The sequence below is a fragment of the Rhincodon typus genome, chromosome 34, assembly GCF_021869965.1.
Source record: "Rhincodon typus isolate 14 chromosome 34, sRhiTyp1.1, whole genome shotgun sequence".
In the NCBI taxonomy this organism is placed as follows: Eukaryota; Metazoa; Chordata; class Chondrichthyes; order Orectolobiformes; family Rhincodontidae; genus Rhincodon; species Rhincodon typus.
The window spans coordinates 13245845-13264657 of NC_063365.1; the positions used below are offsets into that span (position 1 = coordinate 13245845).

Below are 18813 nucleotides of genomic sequence, written 5' to 3' on the forward strand. Positions count from 1 at the left end.
CTACTCATTCGCCTTATCTATGCCTCTCATGATCTTATGAACCTCTGTAAGGTCACTTCTCACTCTCCTCCCCTCCAGGGAAAAAGGTCCCAGCCTCTCCATATAACTGAAACCCTCCATTCCTGGTAAATCTTTTCTCTCCAATTTTAAAAAAAATCCTTCCTATTGCAGAATGGTACACAGCACTCCAAAAGTGGCCTCACCAACATCTTGTACATCCACAACATGACATCCCAACTCCTATACTCAGTGGTCTGAGCAATGAATGCAAGCTTGCTAAACGCCTTCTTTACCACTGTGACTACCTGTGATGCAACTTTTAAAGAATATGTGCCTGAACCCCTAGGTCTGTCTGTTCAACAACACTCTTCAGGGCCTTAACATTAACTGTTTATGTCCTGCCTTACCAAAATGCAACACCTCACATTTATCCAAATCAAACTGTATCTAGAGTTTAATCGGATTGCTTAGCTCTGTCTGTCACTTGCTGTCTGGCATGGAGTTAGCCCTGTTTTGTAACTTCACTAGGTTGACACCACATTTTTAGGTATACCTAGTGCTGCTCCTGGCATTTCCTCTTGCACTTTTCATTGAACCAAGGCTGGTCCCTGGCTGGGAATTGATTCACTTTGCAGGTGAAACAAAGAATTCTTCACAACTCGGATGTTTGAGAGACTGAGATCAGACACTGATGGTAGCTAAACTTGGAGCTTCTTCCTCTAGTACAGTTTTATAAAAAGATTGAGGAAATAAGTTTTTTTTCTTAAAAAGACTACAACATTAGAAGTGATTCATGTGACTGTGGCCTCCTGCTTAGCCTCTTACCCAACACGGTGAATCTTCATATCCTGGCCAAAACCTTTGGGTGATAGTTCATAGTGTCATAAGTACCAAACCAAGCAATAATAGGTCATTATGGTTTCCTTGGTTAAGGACTTACTGAGATGAACATCTTGCCTACTTTTCTTTGTGTTGGCTTGGCTGGAATATTTGTCCAATGCAAGGAGTGTAACATTCCAAGAGAATTATACAAGTTTTTGTTCCCTGCTTTCTGCTGATCAGAACTTTGCAGAAATTGTTGTCACTGGATTTATGATCAGTGGTAACCATGTTGTCAGCCCAGAAAAAGGCCATTTTGGAAAAAAAAATCATTAAAACAGGAGAATTTATTTAAAGAGAAACTGTCCTGCTCTCTGGTCATTGAAGTTCTCCAACCAGTTGGCACAGTGGCTCAGTGGTTAGCACTGCTGCCTCACAGTGCAGGGACCTGGATTCGATTCCAAAGGGCAACTGTCTGTGTGGAGTTTGCATGTTCTTCCTGTGTCTGTGTGGGTTTCTGCCGGGTGCTCTGGTTTCCTCCCACAGTCCAAAGATGTGCAAGTTAGGTGGATTGCCTATGTTAAATTGCCCATTGAGTTCAGGGATATGTAGGTTAGGTGCATTAACCACAGGAAATGCAGGGTTACACCATAAGGCAGGGAGGATGGATCTGGGTGGGATGTTCTTTTGGTGTGGATTGGTTGGGCCAAATGGCCTGTTTCCATGCTGTGGGAATTCCATGATTCTATGATTTGGGAAAATATCCATATCTTCAAACAGAAGAGAAATGATAAACAAAAAAGCATGTTCATTCTCTCTCATGCTACAGACAAACATGTAGGTGGCAGGGGAATTGTCAATTCCCTGCAGTACTCTGGGTCTACAAATGGGACAAGGCATCTGTCAATGTGAGCTTTATTTTCAGGTTAAAGGCTGCAAGAGCCAACCCAAGCGTAAGGATCTTGCATTTGCTCCCCTGCATTTGCTAGTAATTGTCAAAACAAGTTTGTGGCATTGTGAAGGACCAAGGGTATGAATGTACTTTGCTTTAGGCCTTCCAGGGTGTTAAGTCTGAAATTTCTCCCCCTGGGTCACAGCCGTTTTCAGTTTTGCTTGGGTAGGCCAAGTGGTCCACCTCATCAGTTTATACTCCTCAGTGTGTGAATTAAGAATACAGTCTGTCCTCATCAAGTATTTATTTGCCAGTCTGAAAAGTGGAGTTGCATTGTTGTGCCTGGCTTTGGGACCAGTGTTTTGGGAAATCTTTGGCTGCACAGGAGCTCTGCTGTTTTGGAGCTTGGCATTAGCTGGATTTTCTGCCTGATCTGTGCTGGGCCATCAGGACTTAGCTGTTAGGACTTTGGGTTCTCCATGCCCACATCTTAGATTGTTTGTGGAGTATACCCCAGCAGATCCTTGTGCGTTTCTTCAGATTTCCTAAGCTTACATCCAAGGCTATGTCTGCCTACTTCCTTTGGATCAGGGATGCTATCTAGGCATTTAGAATTCTGGTGTCTGACATCTGTGGGTTCATCGGGGAAAGCATCACTGTTCTTCCTTCTCAACAGACTCTGTGTATCCACTCTCTGTCAGGCATTTACTGGCTGATTGGGCTGTGGGTGTAATTTGTTTTGACATTTGAACTCCCTTGTGGATAGTCATGAGTGTGTCAGAGATCTGGGTTTACTGACTTGCTTGCCCTGTCACCTTTTGGAGGGGTTGATTTTGAATTAGCTCCATTTTCATTTGGAATTCTACTGCCCTTTGCTGCAAGTTGCTGTCCAATTTCTGCTGCAATGCCATGTAGCTCATTAACTAAGTAAAGCATCTTCTCCAGCTGCATGTATTTCTGTGACCTTTTATATTCTCCATTAAGGTCAGAAAGATGGTGGTAGCTAGTCAGGCCTCCTGCTTATCCAGCAGAGGTGTGGTTTTTTTATTTCCTTGTGTTAAAATTTTCCTGCCTGCTTTGGGACTTTCATGCAACCTAATTTCTCATGAACCTCTTGGAACAATCTTGCTCATGAGGTTGGGCTAGCTTCAGCTGTTGTGCCATGTGGCTCTTCACCTGGGTGGGGCAGCTTCCTCATCGGTTCTGCGGTCGGTGGAGAACCTCTTGTTCCCGCCTCTGGATTTGGAAAGGCGCGTTTGAATAGCCAGATGTCTGCTTCACCCCAGCAGGAATGTGAGCTTCTTGTCTTAAATGTGGGAATGGCAGTTTTCTTCCCAAGTGTGGGTTTGTTCAGGAACTTAGTGCTAATTCTAAAAAAAGGATTTCAATTAGCCAGAGTTCCTCATCCAGCAGGGTATAGCCTCCTTTTCTTGTAAAACCAGGGGAGGCAATTTCGTCAAGAACTGGTTATCTGCTTCGGCCTTTCTGGTATCCTCCTCAAAACTGAAGGAAGGTTTCATCTAGCCAGCCTGCTTCATCCAGCAGGGTTACAGACTCTCTTAAATTGGCATACTGTAGCTTTCTCACCCATTGCAGACTATTTGGAAACCTCTCCAGTTACCCACTAAAATGAAAAGCAAGTTTCAGACCTCCTACTCATCAATCAGGGGTTCAAATTTCCTTTTTTAAATTTGCTGTCCGAGTCTGAGAGCTTTCTGTGCTCTGTTTATCCCATTGAGGAAAGGATTCTGCTCGATGCTAGGTTTTAAGCAAAATGCACTTTATTTTCACACCACAGTCAAAAATACAAACCAAAAATTGCCATTACTATACCTTTTAATCTGTCCAAATACTTAACAAAATAATGTATTTTAACTATTATTCATCAACTGTTCCAATATACCAGCTTCCCATAAATACACCTTTGTTGAAGGCAAATTCAGCAAAACAGATTTCCCTCACTGGCTATCTCTTCCCCTGCAGGAGAAGGAACACAGACAGAATGAATCTAGCAGCAGAGAGACAGCTCCAGCTTTTGCAGCAGCAGCAGCAGCAGCAGAGAGAGAAAGTTGTATCTAGCAGCTTCAACTCCAAATCTCAACGTAAACACTGAAACCAAAAATTAAAACTTGGGTCTGTGACAGCCTGACTCCACCAACTCATGCTGCTTTTGTCCAATCCCCCACACCTTGACTACATACTGCACACCAATTTTATATGCCTGAAAATTAGGGGCTGAACTGCTCTCTGGTGGTTGCAAGCACAGCCTTGCTTATGGGTTATGATGTTCTCAATCTAGTTACTGGTATGGATGAAGTGTTTCTGTTTTGTGCCACATCAGCTGGCTCATTGCAATACCTCTACTCTGTTTGTGTCTCTCTGCCTCTCTTTCTGTCTCTCTCTCTCTCTCACTCGCCACGTCTGGTGCTCTCCTTCCCTCAATAATAGGCTTCTGGTTTAACCACTTCTATGTGGGCTTTGATGTACTGGCCAAAACCTGCTGTGTTTTGTGGTAGATAACTGAGTCATTAGCCTCTACAATGCAAGGGGATGATGTAAGCTTTTGTCCTGTAATGACTGCTGTTCAGGAGTTTTCAAAAACTGTTTAACTAATATCATGTGATCAATGATAGCAATTTTGTGCGTCCAGCAAAGTGCCAATTTCTTAAAAATTATGACAAGATTCTTAAAAGAAAACATCATACAGCCCTCTAAGCATTACATCAGACTTGTTGTGAGTAGCATATTTCATCATAACTGACACACCATGAATTGCTAATTTTCTTGCATGTTGCACAAATGATTCATAACCATCTTTCTGTATATAAATAAAAGGCCTATTGCAATAACTTGAATTTTTAAAGTACCTAACATTCTAAAATGTTCCAAGATGCCTCACAAGCACATTATACAAAACTTGAAATTGACTCATGTTTTAATGTACAAGGACAGATGGCCAAAGTTTGTTCACAAAGTAGTTTTTTTTTCTTCAGCCTTTCAAAGTAAAGTTACAGGAGCAGAGTGTTTTAGGGATGAAATTCCAGAGCTTTAACCTCTGGCAGCCAAAGCATGTTGGTTGATCAAGATCTAAGAATTAAATAAGCACATATTTTGGATCATTGTGGGATGGAGGAGGTTACAGAGATGGGAAGAGGTGGAACTCTTTCCAGAGTTGAAAATAATAAGGATGAGAACTTTAACACTCAGATATTGCCAAACTGGAAGCTGTTACTGGTCAGTGGATGAGACAGGTGAAAGAATTGCTGAAAATCAATATAATTTCATTTGTATGCAACAAATTTAACATAAAGCTGTATTGGTGTAAGTAACCCCTTAATTGAATATTTGTACGTACTGCTTTGCTTGCTCTAATCATTCTTAAATTGGCCGTTGGAAGAGTTCTTTGCCCGTCTGGTACTGTATCATCCCAGGTACTGTAGACAAAATAATACATTTAATGTGCCAGTATTGGTGTATTGTCCTATTCATTTCAGTTGTTCATTGAGTTTTTTGTGTAGTTGGACTGATAAGTAGCTCTCTGGTTGATCTTACTTTCCATTGGTCATGCTGTGCAGTTTTACCGTCACCATTAGGAGGCTGAGAGAATTTCTCCATGTTTAGATAGTGATGACAATATTATTTAGCATGGTACCAACTGTGAAGTTTGTGGAATTGAGGACAATGACAATTTGAGCATTACTAATCAAATTGTATTAATTCTGCTCCTGTGAAAATGGGTAGCAATTTTATTAATATAAGCGTTGTTTCAGAATTTGCATCAAGAACCCTTATCACAACTCGCTGGTCTCAATTTTAAAATTTCCATCCTGTTTTCAAAACTCCTCACGTCCTCCTCTTGGAGGCTCGCGTCATCCACAGATGCCTACTAAACAGACAACAACAGGAGGACACAGTACGTCCTAACACACTGGTCACACTGCCCTACATCAAGAACATATCGGAACTGACAACAAGTCTCCTAAGACCACTAGGAATCATGGTGGCCCAAAGCCCACAGCCACTCCACGACAAACACTTGGAAGGATTAAAGACCCCATTCCCACAACATGCAGAACCAACGTGGTTTACAAAATGCCATGCAACGACTGCCACAAACATTACGTCGGACAGACAGGAAGGAAACTAGCTATCAGAACACGTGAACGTCAACTAGCAGTAAAATGGCACAACAAACTCTCCTTAATATCAGTACACTTGGACAATAAAGGCCATTAGTTTAACCAGGACAAGGTAATTGTGGTAGCTCAAGTCAAACATAGACACACATGGGAATTCCTAGAGGCATGGTTCTTCACCCTTAAATGCAATCAACAAACACATAGAGTTGGACCCCTTATACAAATGCATACGGATCAAAACCGGAAATGAAAGTACTCCCCGTAATGACTGGACAGTATAAATTCCAAGTTGAGTAGAATAACATGGCTTCATTGGAGGCTCCACTGATGATGTCACTTAGCATGGTGATGAAATCTCTGAACGAAAACAAGCATCCTCAGTGAGCAAGTCAACAACCTTACCCTCAACCCGAGCTACAGATCCTTGCCAAAATTTTAGGCTCAAGAGTCTGTATGAAGATGACATCAATGTTCTTATTAACTGGCATGTGTCTTAATATTGCCGCTTCTAGTGTACTGATTTAGAATGTATCATTAAAACAAAACTACAAATACAGAAAAAAGATATATATATCAGTTATTTGTGCTCTTGGGCCATTTTGGTGGTGGTTAGGTACTATATATGATGGAGCTTAAAGTCATTTCTCTTCTGTTTAAAGAAATATCACACACGTAATGGTTTTATTGGCTACAGGACAAATAATCTGGAGTCCCAGACAAAGGCTTTGGGACATGGGTTTTTGAACAATGCCATTGAAGCTGGTGGAATTTGTATTTAATGAATGAATTAATATAAACCTAAACTGTAGGGTCACAGTTACTGGGGCATCATCAATTGTTTTAAAGACCATTTGGTTCATTGGCAAATGTTATGGAAGGAAGTTTGCCATCCTTACTGGGTTTGACCAATGTCATGACTAAGACCCACAGCAATGTGTTTGATTCCTAACTGGTGGTGTGAAATAGATCTAGCTTGCCATTCAGTTCAAGGCCAATTAGGGATGGGCAATAACCATTGGTCTTGCCTACAACTCCCATATCCCATGAAAAAGGATTGGGGAAGAAATATGCCATGTCATCTAATTACTCCAACTTCTTAAAAACACTTTTGTCTCTTATGTATATGGACAATTTTATAATCATTTATTTGCATAATAACTAATATCCCACCATTTGAAATAATACTCCTTTTATAAATTTGTAGATACAACCTGCATACATTGCTGTATTGGACGTAGTTTTAGTTCATATCAAGCCTTTTCATATATACCTCGTTATTTCTTGATTTCTTTTTTAAAAGTTAAGTTCTGCTGCATATATTTTCCATTTCCTCCTACCTGAAGGTGTAAACAAGCTTTTATTTTAGACCAGTACTTCATCTATTATTCATGTAAAGACTTTGAGTGTCAACAGGGTATTTGACTGCAGGAGGCATTGCAGCCAAACTGAGCCAAACTGAATCATGTTCTTGTCTCAGATCCAGTTGTGTGCACTTGCAGTATGAGTAGATACAAAAATTTAAGAGCAGGAAATGTTGTGACAAAATATTGTTAAATATAATTATTTAAATTCATGTAATCACAGTAATTGATGCATTAATGCATGATTCAGTTCCCTTGAACCATTTTTAAATTATTCATTAATTGAATGTGGGTGTCACTGGCTAGGCCAGTATTTATTGCCCATCTCTATTTACACATTGCTGTGGGTCTGGAGTCACACATGTAGGCCAGACCAAGTGAGTATGACAAATTTCTTTCTCTAAAGGACATTAATGAACCAGATGGGGTTTTCCTGACAATTGACACTGGTTTCATGGTCATCTTTAGACTCTTAATGCCATATTTCTAATTAAACCCAAATTCCACTTTTGTCACTGGCTGGATTTGTACCTGGGGTGTCTGGATTAATAGTCTAGTGATAACACCACTAGGCCATTGCCTCCCCAAAATTTGTTCATACATTTAAGATGAAACAATAAGCCTCCATTCAAACTCTAAATTTTACTTCTGTGTTTACCCTTCCGCTTTGTTTGCATTAATCTAGAAAGACTGTAGACTATAGGAGCAGAATTAGTCCATTTGGATCATTGAATCTGCTCTGTGATAATACTGTGGTTCTTAGAGGAGTATTTTGTCCTGGTTTTTTCTTTTTGAAGAGAGGTTTTTGAGCCATAGGTGCTGAGCTGACTCCTCCAAGCCAATAAAATCAACACCTTGAGAGTCCTTATGTATTTTTTTAAAGTTGGAACAATAGAAGCAATATGAATGGGTAGAATCGGGCTCCCACAGAACCAGAGTTTTAGTTCAGCTTTCAGTATTTGTTGGGGTTTGAAGTTGGCTGTGGAAGCAGTTAGATTTCTCTGTTACAGCTAAAAGCTTGAGTTCCCTTTCTGCTGCCAGAATCGCATGTGAGACAATCTATAAAGAGAGAACCAGCCATGGATGTCTAAGGAAATAAAGGAAAGTATCAGATTGAAAAAAAACACATACAAAAAAGCAAAGAGTAGTGGGAAACTAGTAGACTGGGAAATCTTTAAAGGCCAACAGAAAGCCACAAAAAAAGTTATAACGAAAAGTAAGATAGATTATGAGAGTAAACTAGCTCAGAATATAAAAACAGGCAGCAAAAGTTTCTATAAATATGTAAATCGTAAAAGAGTGGCAAAGGTAAACATTGGTCCTTTAGAGGATGAGAAGGCCAATTTAATAACTGGGAATGAGGAAATAGCCGAGGCATTAAACAGTTATTTCATGTCGGCCTTCACAGTGGAAGATACAAATAACATGCAAAAAACTAACAGCAAGAAGGTTGTAGCAGGTGAGGACCTAGAAACTATCATTATCACTAAGGAGGCAGTGCTGGGCAAGCTAATAGGGCTAAAGGTAGACAAGTCTCCTGCCCCTGATGAAATGCATCCCAGGGTACTAAAAGAGGTGATGGGGGAAATAGCAGATGCACTAGTAATTATTTACCAAAATTCACTGCACTCTGGGGTGGTTCCCACAGATTGGAAAACAGCCAATGTGACGCCACTGTTTAAAAAAGGAAGTAGACAAAAAGCAGGTAACTATAGGCCAGTTAGCTTAACTTCAGTAGTGGAGAAAATGCTTGAATCTATCATTAAGGAAGAAATAGCAAGACATCTGGATATAAATTATCCCATTGGGAACACCCAGCATGGGTTCATGAGGGGTAGGTCATGTTTAACTAATTTGGTAGAATTCTTTGAGGACATTACTTTCATGGTGGACAATGGGGAACCTGTGGATGTGGTGTATCTGGATTTCCAGAAGGCATTTGACAAGGTGCCACACCAAAGGCTGCTACATAAGATGAAGTTGCACGGTATTACAGATAATGTATTGGCATGGATAGAGGATTGGTTGACCAGTAGAAAGCAAACAGTAGGGGTAAATGGGTGCTTTTCTGGTTGGCGGTCAGTGGCTAGTGTTGGGACCGCAATTGTTTACAATTTACATAGATGGTTTGAAGTTGGGGGACTAAGTGTGGTGTGTCAAAATTTGCAGATGACACTAAGGTGAGTGGTAGAGCAAAGTCTGCAGAAGACACTGAAAGTCTGCAGAGGGATATAGATAGTCTAAGTGAGTGGGAAAAGGTCTGGCAGATGGAGTACAATGTTGATAAGTGTGAGGTCATCCATTTTGGTAGGAATAACAGCAAAATGGACGATGTTTTAAATGGTAAAAAATTGCAGCACGCTGCTGTGCAGAGGGACTTGGGTGTCCTTGTGCATGAATCGCTGAAGGTGGGATTGCAGGTGCAGCAGGTAATTAAAAAGGCAAATGGAATTTTGTCTGTCATTGCTAGAGGGATGGAGTTTAAAAACAGGGAGGCTATGCTGCAGCTATATAGGGTCCTGGTGAGGCCACACCTGGAGTATTGTGTGCAGTTTTGGTCTCCTTACTTGAGAAGAGATATACTAGCACTGGAGGGCGTGCAGAGGAGATTCACTGGGTTGATTCCAGAGTTGAGAGGGTTGGATTACGAAGAGAGACTGAGTAGACTGGGCTTATACTCATTGGAATTCAGAAGAATGAGGGGAGATCTTGTAGAAACATATTATGAAGGGAATGGAGAAGGTGGAGGCAGGGAGGTTGTTTCCGCTAGTAGGTGAAACTAGGACTAGAGGGCATCGCCTCAAAATAAAGGGAAGCAGATGTAGGACTGAGGTCAGGAGGAACTTCTTCACCCAAAGGGTTGTGAATCTGTGGAATTCCCTGCCCAGTGAAGTGGTTGAAGCTACCTTACAATGTTTTTAAGGCAAGGCTAGATAAATTTTTGAACAGTAAAGGAATCAAGGGTTATGGTGAGTGGGTGGGTAAGTGGAGCTGAGTCTCAAAGATCAGCCATGATCTTATTAAATGGCGGGGCAGGCTCGAGGGGCCAGATGGCCTACTGCTCCTAGTTCTTAAGTTCTTATTGTACTGACTTTGCCTTTGTCAATGGTGAGTTTATGGGATGTTACTATATTGAAACAGTTGCTGTTTAGTAGTTAAATAATCTATTATTTTGCTAAGTTTTCCAATTGAGTTAAAGTTATACCAATTCTTCTTTCTTTTGTTCATATTTCAACTGGGGTAAGAATAAAGTGATGCTTTGCTTAAAGCTGAGTAGTGTGACCAATCGAAATATATCTGGAACACAGCACCTTTACACTTGCCTTTTTATAAGATAAAAGTTCGGGTCTAGGCTATCTCCTCGATATATTTGCAGGGGGTTTGGTCTGATCCATAACAGCTCTGCCATTCAATCATGGCTAATATGTTTCTCAACCCCATTCTCTTGCCTTCTCCCTGTAACCCTTGACCCCATACTAATCAAGAATCAATATACCCATGTCTTCAAGATACTCAATGACTAGGCCTCCATAGCCTTCTGTGGCAAAGACTTCCATAGATACACTGCCCTCTGACTGAAGGAGGTCCTTATCTCAGTTCAAAAGGGTCGTCTGTTCACTTTTTCAAGCTGTACCCTCAGTTTCTTGTGGAAACATCTTCTCCACATCCACGCTAACCAGGCCTCTCAGTATTCTGTAAGTTTCAATGAGATTCCTCACCCCCAAATCCTTCTAAACTCCTCTTTGAGTATGGACCCAGAGTCCTCAACCACTCCTCATATGACAAAACCCTTCATTCCCAGCAACATTCTTGCGAACCTCCTCTGGACCCTCTTCAATGTCCTCCTTACTTGGATACAGGGCTCAAAGTGTTTACAGTATGACGTATGCAGTCTGTTCAGGCTTTATACAGCCTCAGCAGTACATCCCTGCTCTTGAATTCTAGCTTCCTTGAAATTAATACTACACTGCATTTGTCTTCCTAACTGCTAGCTGATCCTGCATGTTAATCTCAAGAGAATCCTGAACTAGGACTCCTAAGTCCCTTTTGTGTTTCAGACTTGCAAAGCCTTTCACCATTTATAAAATAGTCTAAACCTCTGTTCTCCCTATCAAAGTGCATTCCAATAAGATCTATGAGCAGAATTAGGCCATTATGCCCATCAAGTCTGTTCATAGAATCATAGAATCCCTACAGTATGGAAACAGGCCCTTCAGCCCAACAAGTCCAGACTGACCCTCTGAGGAGCATCCCACTCAGACTCATTCCCCTACCCTTTTCCTGTAACCCTGCATTTCCTATGGCTAACACACCTAATCTACACATCCCTGAACACCTATGGGCAATTTAGCATGGCCAATCTACCTAGCCTGCACATCGTTGGACTGTGGGAGGAAACGGAGCACCTGGTTGAAACCCACACAGACACAAAGAGAATGTGCAAACTCCATACAGACACTTGCCCGAGGGTGGAATCGAACCCAGGTTCCTGGCGCTGTGAGGCAGTAGTGCTAACCACCGTGCCGCAAAATTTCCCACGTTGTAGTCCGTCTGCTGCTACTTTTCCCACTCTCCTAGACTGTCCAAATCTTTCTGCAGTCTCCTCACTTCCTCAACGCTACCTGTCTTTGTATCATCTGCACACTTAACAACAATGCCCTCCATTCCTTCATCCAGATGGTTAATGTATAACTTGAATAGTTGTGACCCCAAAACTGACCACTGCAGAACTCCACTAGTCACTGACTGTGCATTCTGCCAGTCAGCCAATCAATGCCATTACCTTGCCCCTAACACCATGGGCTGTTATGTTGCTTAGCAGCCACCTGTGGAGCACCCGTGAAGAACTTCGCCAATTCAAATAGATCATGTCCACTAGGTTGTCCTTTTGTACAACTTGCTCATTACCTCATCAAAGAATTCAAACTTTCCCTTGACAAAGCCATGCTGACTCATCCCTATTTTAACATGCACTTCCAAGCACTCTGCAATCTCTTTCTTACTAATGCAGTCTTGCCAATGACTGAGGTCGGGCTAAATGGCCTATAATTTCTTGTCTTTTGTCTCCCTCATTTATTAAACATGATGTTACATTAGCTATTTTCCAGTCCTCTGGGACCCTCCTTGACTCCAGTAATTCCTGAAAGATCACAAACAATGGCTCCATAATCATCTCAGCTTTTTCCTTCAGAATCTTAGGGTATAGTCCATCCAGTGTGGATGATCTATTCACCTTCAGACCTTTTTAGCTTATACAGCACCTTCTTCTCTGTGGTCACCACACTAGCCTTTGGCTCCTGGCTGTCTTGAAGTTTTGATGTCTTTCAATGTGAAGACTGATGCAAAGTACTCTTACAGTTCCTCCACCATTTCTTTCTTCCCATTACTACATATTCCACTATAGCCTTTTTTAAACAGTAGTCCAATGTCTACTCTTGCCTCTTTTACTTTGCAAGAGATTTTTAGATATATATACCAATCTTCTTCTCTATTACTAGCTAGCTTTCCCCATTTCATCATCTTCCCCCAACACACAGACTTCCCACTAATCATCTTCACATTGTATTCTTTCTCTTCTGCTTTTAAGCTGTCCCTGACTTCCCTTGTCAATCATGGTTGCCTCATCCTCCCCAAAGTTTGTTTCTGCTTCCTTGGGATAAATTTCTGCTGTGCTTTTTGAATACCTCTAGAAACTGCTGCCATTGCTGCTGTACCATGTTCCCTGCTAGGCTCCCCTTCTAATCAACTCTGGCCAGCTCCTTCCTTTCATATATGTAGTTACCTTTACTCAATTGCAATACTATTGCATCTGATTCAGCTTCACCCTCTCATACTGCGGGATGAATTCTATCATATTATGGTGACCACAAGCTGCTCCAAAACAACCATCTAGGAGACATTTCTCAAATTCCTTTTCACAAAGTGGGAGGTATAACATGCTGTAAGAACTGAAGGAATGTAAGTTATTGATGCAATTATTGAATGGGAAGCAGGTATGTTAAATGCTTCACTCTAATTGTATCTGTGGAATTGGACATGGTTGTGCACATTTTTAAGCAGTTTAAATTTCTGAAATGTTTTCATTTTTTTTTCTGTCTTTTAGGAGCCAGCTAGTGAATCACAGCTTTTTTTCCCATTGTTTCTAAAGTTTCTTTTTGTGGCAGATTTTCCTTGCAAACCCTATGTAAAAGGAAATTCGTACAAAATAATAAGTTTTATATTTCTAAACTGTTACATTTGCACTGTTCTTCCAAAATTCAATCTGTGTTCATAACAAAGCAATTTCCAGAAGCATGATTGTGTTTCGTCTTTGAAGTGATATATGGAATGGCATGTTCCAAAAGTACCAATCTTTTACCTTGTGTATTGCATCATAGATTAGATGAGCACCCCATTTTCCCATCCACTTCAAAAGTCTGTAAATATGTGATCAGGCAAATTAATCTGACTGAAAAAACGTTGTGTTTCTATAATTAAAAGATAATTGAGATTTACCAGCAGTTTGTGCTTAATCAACTGTTTCAACAATTTAAAAGATCTTGAATTTTGAACAAAATTCTTCAATTTTGAACCGCATGCTTGAAGCAGCTTCCAAAATTACAAATGGGAATGTGAAGTTAAAAATAAATAAAGATCTTGAATAAGTAATGCTAGTGTGGTTATTTATAGCGTTGATGTTATTTTCTGATTCTTTGGGACTAATCAAAAAAAAATCCATTTTTTGCATTAAAAATCAGTTCGCCAACTATGGTACTGTAGGTATTTTTGTAAAGCATTCTGCTGATTCTTGTTGAAAGCAATTTTTTTTGATTTTTCATTCTTTCAATTAAAATAATGGATAAGACTATGCTAATAAGTCATATGCATATTAATTTTTAGTGGGTTTTCAACTGAATAAAATCCGCAGCAAATATCTGTTGTGAAAGGTTAGTATGATTTCATCCTTTTTCAACTTCATGTTTTCATCATGTGTTTTATACAGGTGTCTTATATTGGTCAAGACTGTGAAAGTATTCCAGAATTTCTTGGTAGGAAATACGGACACTTCACAAAGCGTCTCGATCTTAGTTTCAATCTACTACGGTAAGGTTGTAATCCATAAGCATCTCAGCGTCACATTATATCTCTGGAGTATAAGCAGCACTATCTAAATTCAACACACATCTTTACTCCATGAATTTCGTTGCTTTGTATGATCTACTATTTGTGACGTGAAGTTAAAAGAGCAATGAATACGTAATACATGTCAATTTTGTTGCAGGTTTTTCTTCTGGCTTAATATAATACACACCTGTGCATATTTTCTACTTTGGATAATTTGAATGTTTGTGTTTAGAATACCAGCTTAATTAGAAGGCATTTGTAACTGGAACACTGAGAATAACTATTAATTGTTATCCCTCGATCTTTACCTAAAAGTAAAAGTCATAATGCAAAAATTGCAATAAATACACTTGTTCTGACTAGCTGAAAATTTGAGATGACCTTGAAATGGGAACTTAGGGCGAAAGAACATTGAAGTCATGTTTATCAACATATTTGACTTTCATACACGTAACACAGCACACACGACACCCAGCTTATACTGAATATAATGCAGCTAAACCACTGTTTCCTGGAGGTCATTTAGACAATCCATCAAGTCTGTTGTCAATTTCTGGGGGACAGGCAGAGCTTGAATTCTCTTTCTCCAGCTCTGCAGATTGGCCACTGGATTTCCTGCCTCCTCTCTTTTACCGAGATGACAGCCTGCTCGTTTATGCTGGAAGTTTCTATTCCCAGAAGGCTGAACCAGCATCAGGTTGGTGCTAGCCTTTCAGTGCTCATGAATAAATGGGACAACTTCAAAATTGACTCTACTATGTGCATAGTAGAATTGTTTTAAGTCTTTTTATCTGGAAACATTTAATATGGCCTTCATATGTGTGAATACAAATATCTATAAATGAGTTAGAATTAGGTTTTATTGTCACCTAGCCTCAAGTATAGGGATACATGAGTAGTGTGAAAAGTGTACAAGTTCACCACTCCCAGTGCCATCTTGCCTACAAAGGTAGCGAGGTTCAAAATCTTAGATACAAAGTAGAAAAATAAAGAAATAAGTTAAAAGTTCAACATTATAGTTTTTCTCAGTATAAAGTAAGAAAATGCAGAAATAAAGTTCAGTGTTACAGTCTTTCTTTAGCCATGGACCTGCAGACACTCCATGCTGAGCTTTCCCATGAGGGCTTGATTTCTCCCCTGCACTGGGCTTGTTCTCTCCCCTGCATTGGTATTCCTGTTAAACTTTTGACTTCTTAGTAGCCAAAAAGTAAATCTCTTACTGCTTGTTTACAAATAAATGTTTAACTGTATGTTGCTACTTAATGATTAGTATTTTGTGTATAGTTTTGGCTACCTTACTTGAGGAACTTGCATTGGAAGCAAATCAGAAAAATCCAAGGACTGATTCCTGGAATGAATAGGGTGTCTTAAGAAAAGCTGAGCAGCTGGAGCCCAATGGAGTTTAGAAGATAGAGACAACCTTTTTGAAACATACAACGTTCTAATGGGGACTTGACAGGATGAATGCTGAGATGAGTTTCCTGTCATGGGGAATCTAGTTCTAGGGGCACTACTTAAAAGTAACGGGTCTCCCATTTCAGATGAGATGAACAGGAATTTCCTGTGTTTGTGATTCATTGGAATTTTCTATCTCAATGGTGTTCACCTGAGTCATTAAATATCAAGGATGGATTGAACAAATTTCTGATTGATAAGGTAGTTGAGGGTTATAGACAGCGTGCAAATCAGTGCAGCTAAGATTACGGTCAGATCAAACATGATCTTATTGAATGGTGGAGCAGGCTGGAGGGCCAAGTGACCTACTACTGTTTCTATTACTTATGTATCTCTGTCAGCTATTTTAGTGAAGGAAGTAATTTGCTTTAACTAAACAGAGCGATGACACACACCAATATTCATCGACTAATGTTGGCATCAGTCATTTCTAGGATCATGTGCTATATTTGGCAAAATTTAAAAATACTGAACAGCAGCAGTTCGTTCTTGTAGAAGAAACAAAATTATTTCCATGTGACGGTGAATGCCAGATGCTCTTTAAATCATGTAAGATTTGTCCATTGTGGTTCTTTCACATTTGAAAAAGAATGTGGGTAGTTCATTGTCATTGGTGAGACCCAAACTATTTCATAGTTCAAATTACATTGGCTTAATTTCAGGGCCAGATTACAGTGGCCAGTAGATGCAGAATGTTCAAAAGTTCTTATCAATAGTATACAACAACACAAAAGTTTGCAAATTTTATATTGCACAATGAACATGTGTTATTTTGCTCATGAGAATGTGTAGCAAAATTTATATGTTTCTGTGATGTAATTTAACTTGGAATATATCCTTTGGAAACTCAAGAAATGCAATAGGCTGCAACATGGATGGAATATTTCCAAAACACAAGTACAGCAATGAGAATCCTAGAACTGTACTTTTGAAAACCTACACAGGGCAAATCTTTCAGGTAGTGATTGTTTTATTTGTTTGTTTATATACATTGCTGGTAAATGTCTGGCTCCATTTGTGCCTGTGTAACATGCTATTGAGAAAAGTCAAAGTTTCCTCCGTAACTTGAAACATAGTAATATATGTTCAGAATTCGGAGATGCATCATGGAAACAAGCATAGTGCATAAAGTGTAACACTAATTTAACAGTAACAACGTTGCAACAATTGATTTAACATTTCCGATTCATAACTGGGGTGGCACGGTGGCTCAGTGGTTAGCACTGCTGCCTCACAGCACCAGGGACCCGGGTTCGATTCCACCCTCAGGCAACTGTGTGTGTGGAGTTTGCACATTGTCCCTGTGTCTGCGTGGGTTTCCTCCGGGTGCTCCGGTTTCCTCCCACAGTCCAAAGATGTGCAGGGTAGGTGGATTGGCCATGCTAAAGTTGCCCATAGTGTCCAGGGATATTTAGGTTAGGTGGCTTAGACATGGGGAAATGCAGGGGTAGGGGAATGAGTCAGGGTGGGATGCTCTTTGGAGGGGTGGTGTGGACTTGTTGGGCCGAATGGCCCGTTTCCAAGCTGTAGGGATTCTATGACTTCTATAATAACTGAAACTCAAAATGATAACACACTGCAAATATTAAATATAATCAGATCCTCAGATCTTGTTATTTATAGACAAATTGATATTTTATACTTACTGTTTTGTCAGTCAGGTGTATAACCTTCTAAGATACTCAAGACTCTCCAAATATGACAAAGAAATCCATACAAATTCTAACTATATGATACGGAGTGCATACTATCTACCTGTAGCAACATATTCACTTTTTTTTAATCTATATCCCTCAGAGCCTAAATTTGGCAACATTTGGGACTGGTAAGTATATGAAGCCACTGCTAATGTTTAGTTGCCAATCTCTCCATTGTGAACTTCAGTAATTCTGCAGGAGGAGCTATACTACTTCCTTAAGGGTTTTTTTAAATCTTGAATGGTTATTTGGACCAGTCATTCAGTGGAATGGTAGCCTGGGACATGTTTAAATATATGACCTATAAGCAGGTCAAGTAACAGCTGAAAATGGGCCAGTTAGGTGGTTTTCCTTCCTTCATAAGTAACTCAACTATTATGGCAAGTATCCAAGTCATTTTTAAACTACAAGCTGTTGATGTCTTTGATCACTTCATCTGTTCATTCTTCATTTGGGAAGCCTTGCATATGAAGCATGGTGGGATGCTGGACAATGCTATCAGTGCTACCACAAAATGGAACTAGAATCCAAGCATGTAGGATCTCTGAGATGTTCTCTCTTACTCCCTATTAAATAATGTTAGTTACCTGAGTGCTAATCTGATCTTACTGTAAAATGCTGTACCGTGTTATTGTTGAGCACAAAACTACCATTTTGTGGAAACCTCTGTGTTAAATAATTGTGCCATTAGCTGTATAAGTTCCCAGTCATTGTCACAAAGGTAATTTTATCTTGTCCATTTCCCTAAGATCTATCCTTTTGCTGTGGACAGTTAAATGACCTGTGGATCCGAAGTTTCCCAATAATGTCAACATCTCTGACAAGATAGTAAAATACTTTTCAAGATCACCAGAGTTGTATTTTTGATTGTAGGCTTGGGTTGAATTGCATTCTATGCCATGCAATTGGTGAACCTCCAAAATTAAACTGGCTACAATGCTGGAATAAACATTTGCACCATCTTTGAAGATCTAGGATTGACGTATTCTAGTCACCCGTAAGACCTTATAATCAGTCATGAAGTTATTTTGCGATGATTATATTGTTGAATGTTCTCTTTGAGGGTGCTTCATCCATTGTGCAACTTCTGACAGACATATACAGATTGTGCGATCTAAAAAAGGTTAAAACGTTACTTATTTTTCCTTTAAAATCTTAAAAGACAATTTAACTATGAAGGAATGCGTTTCAAAATTGTTTAGACAGTCTTAAATTTCATGAGGACATGAAACTTATTGCCGAATTTTTCACTGTTTTGAAAAAGTGCACATTTTTAACTTCACCTTAAAGTTCAAAATTTATTGGTTGCAGTAAGCAATTGGCATGAGTCAGTCAGACTCCCGCTG

The 18813-nt window shown here is 39.8% G+C and overlaps 1 protein-coding gene across 1 annotated transcript in view; it reads left to right on the plus strand.

The window, feature by feature from the left end:
• Positions 1-18813, plus strand: part of lrmda (leucine rich melanocyte differentiation associated) — a 795236-nt gene that overhangs the window by 22473 nt on the left and 753950 nt on the right. The window contains exon 2 of the mRNA XM_048616297.1: positions 14194-14294. Coding sequence (XP_048472254.1) covers positions 14194-14294 — 101 coding nt within the window. The remainder of the gene's footprint in view (positions 1-14193; positions 14295-18813) is intronic.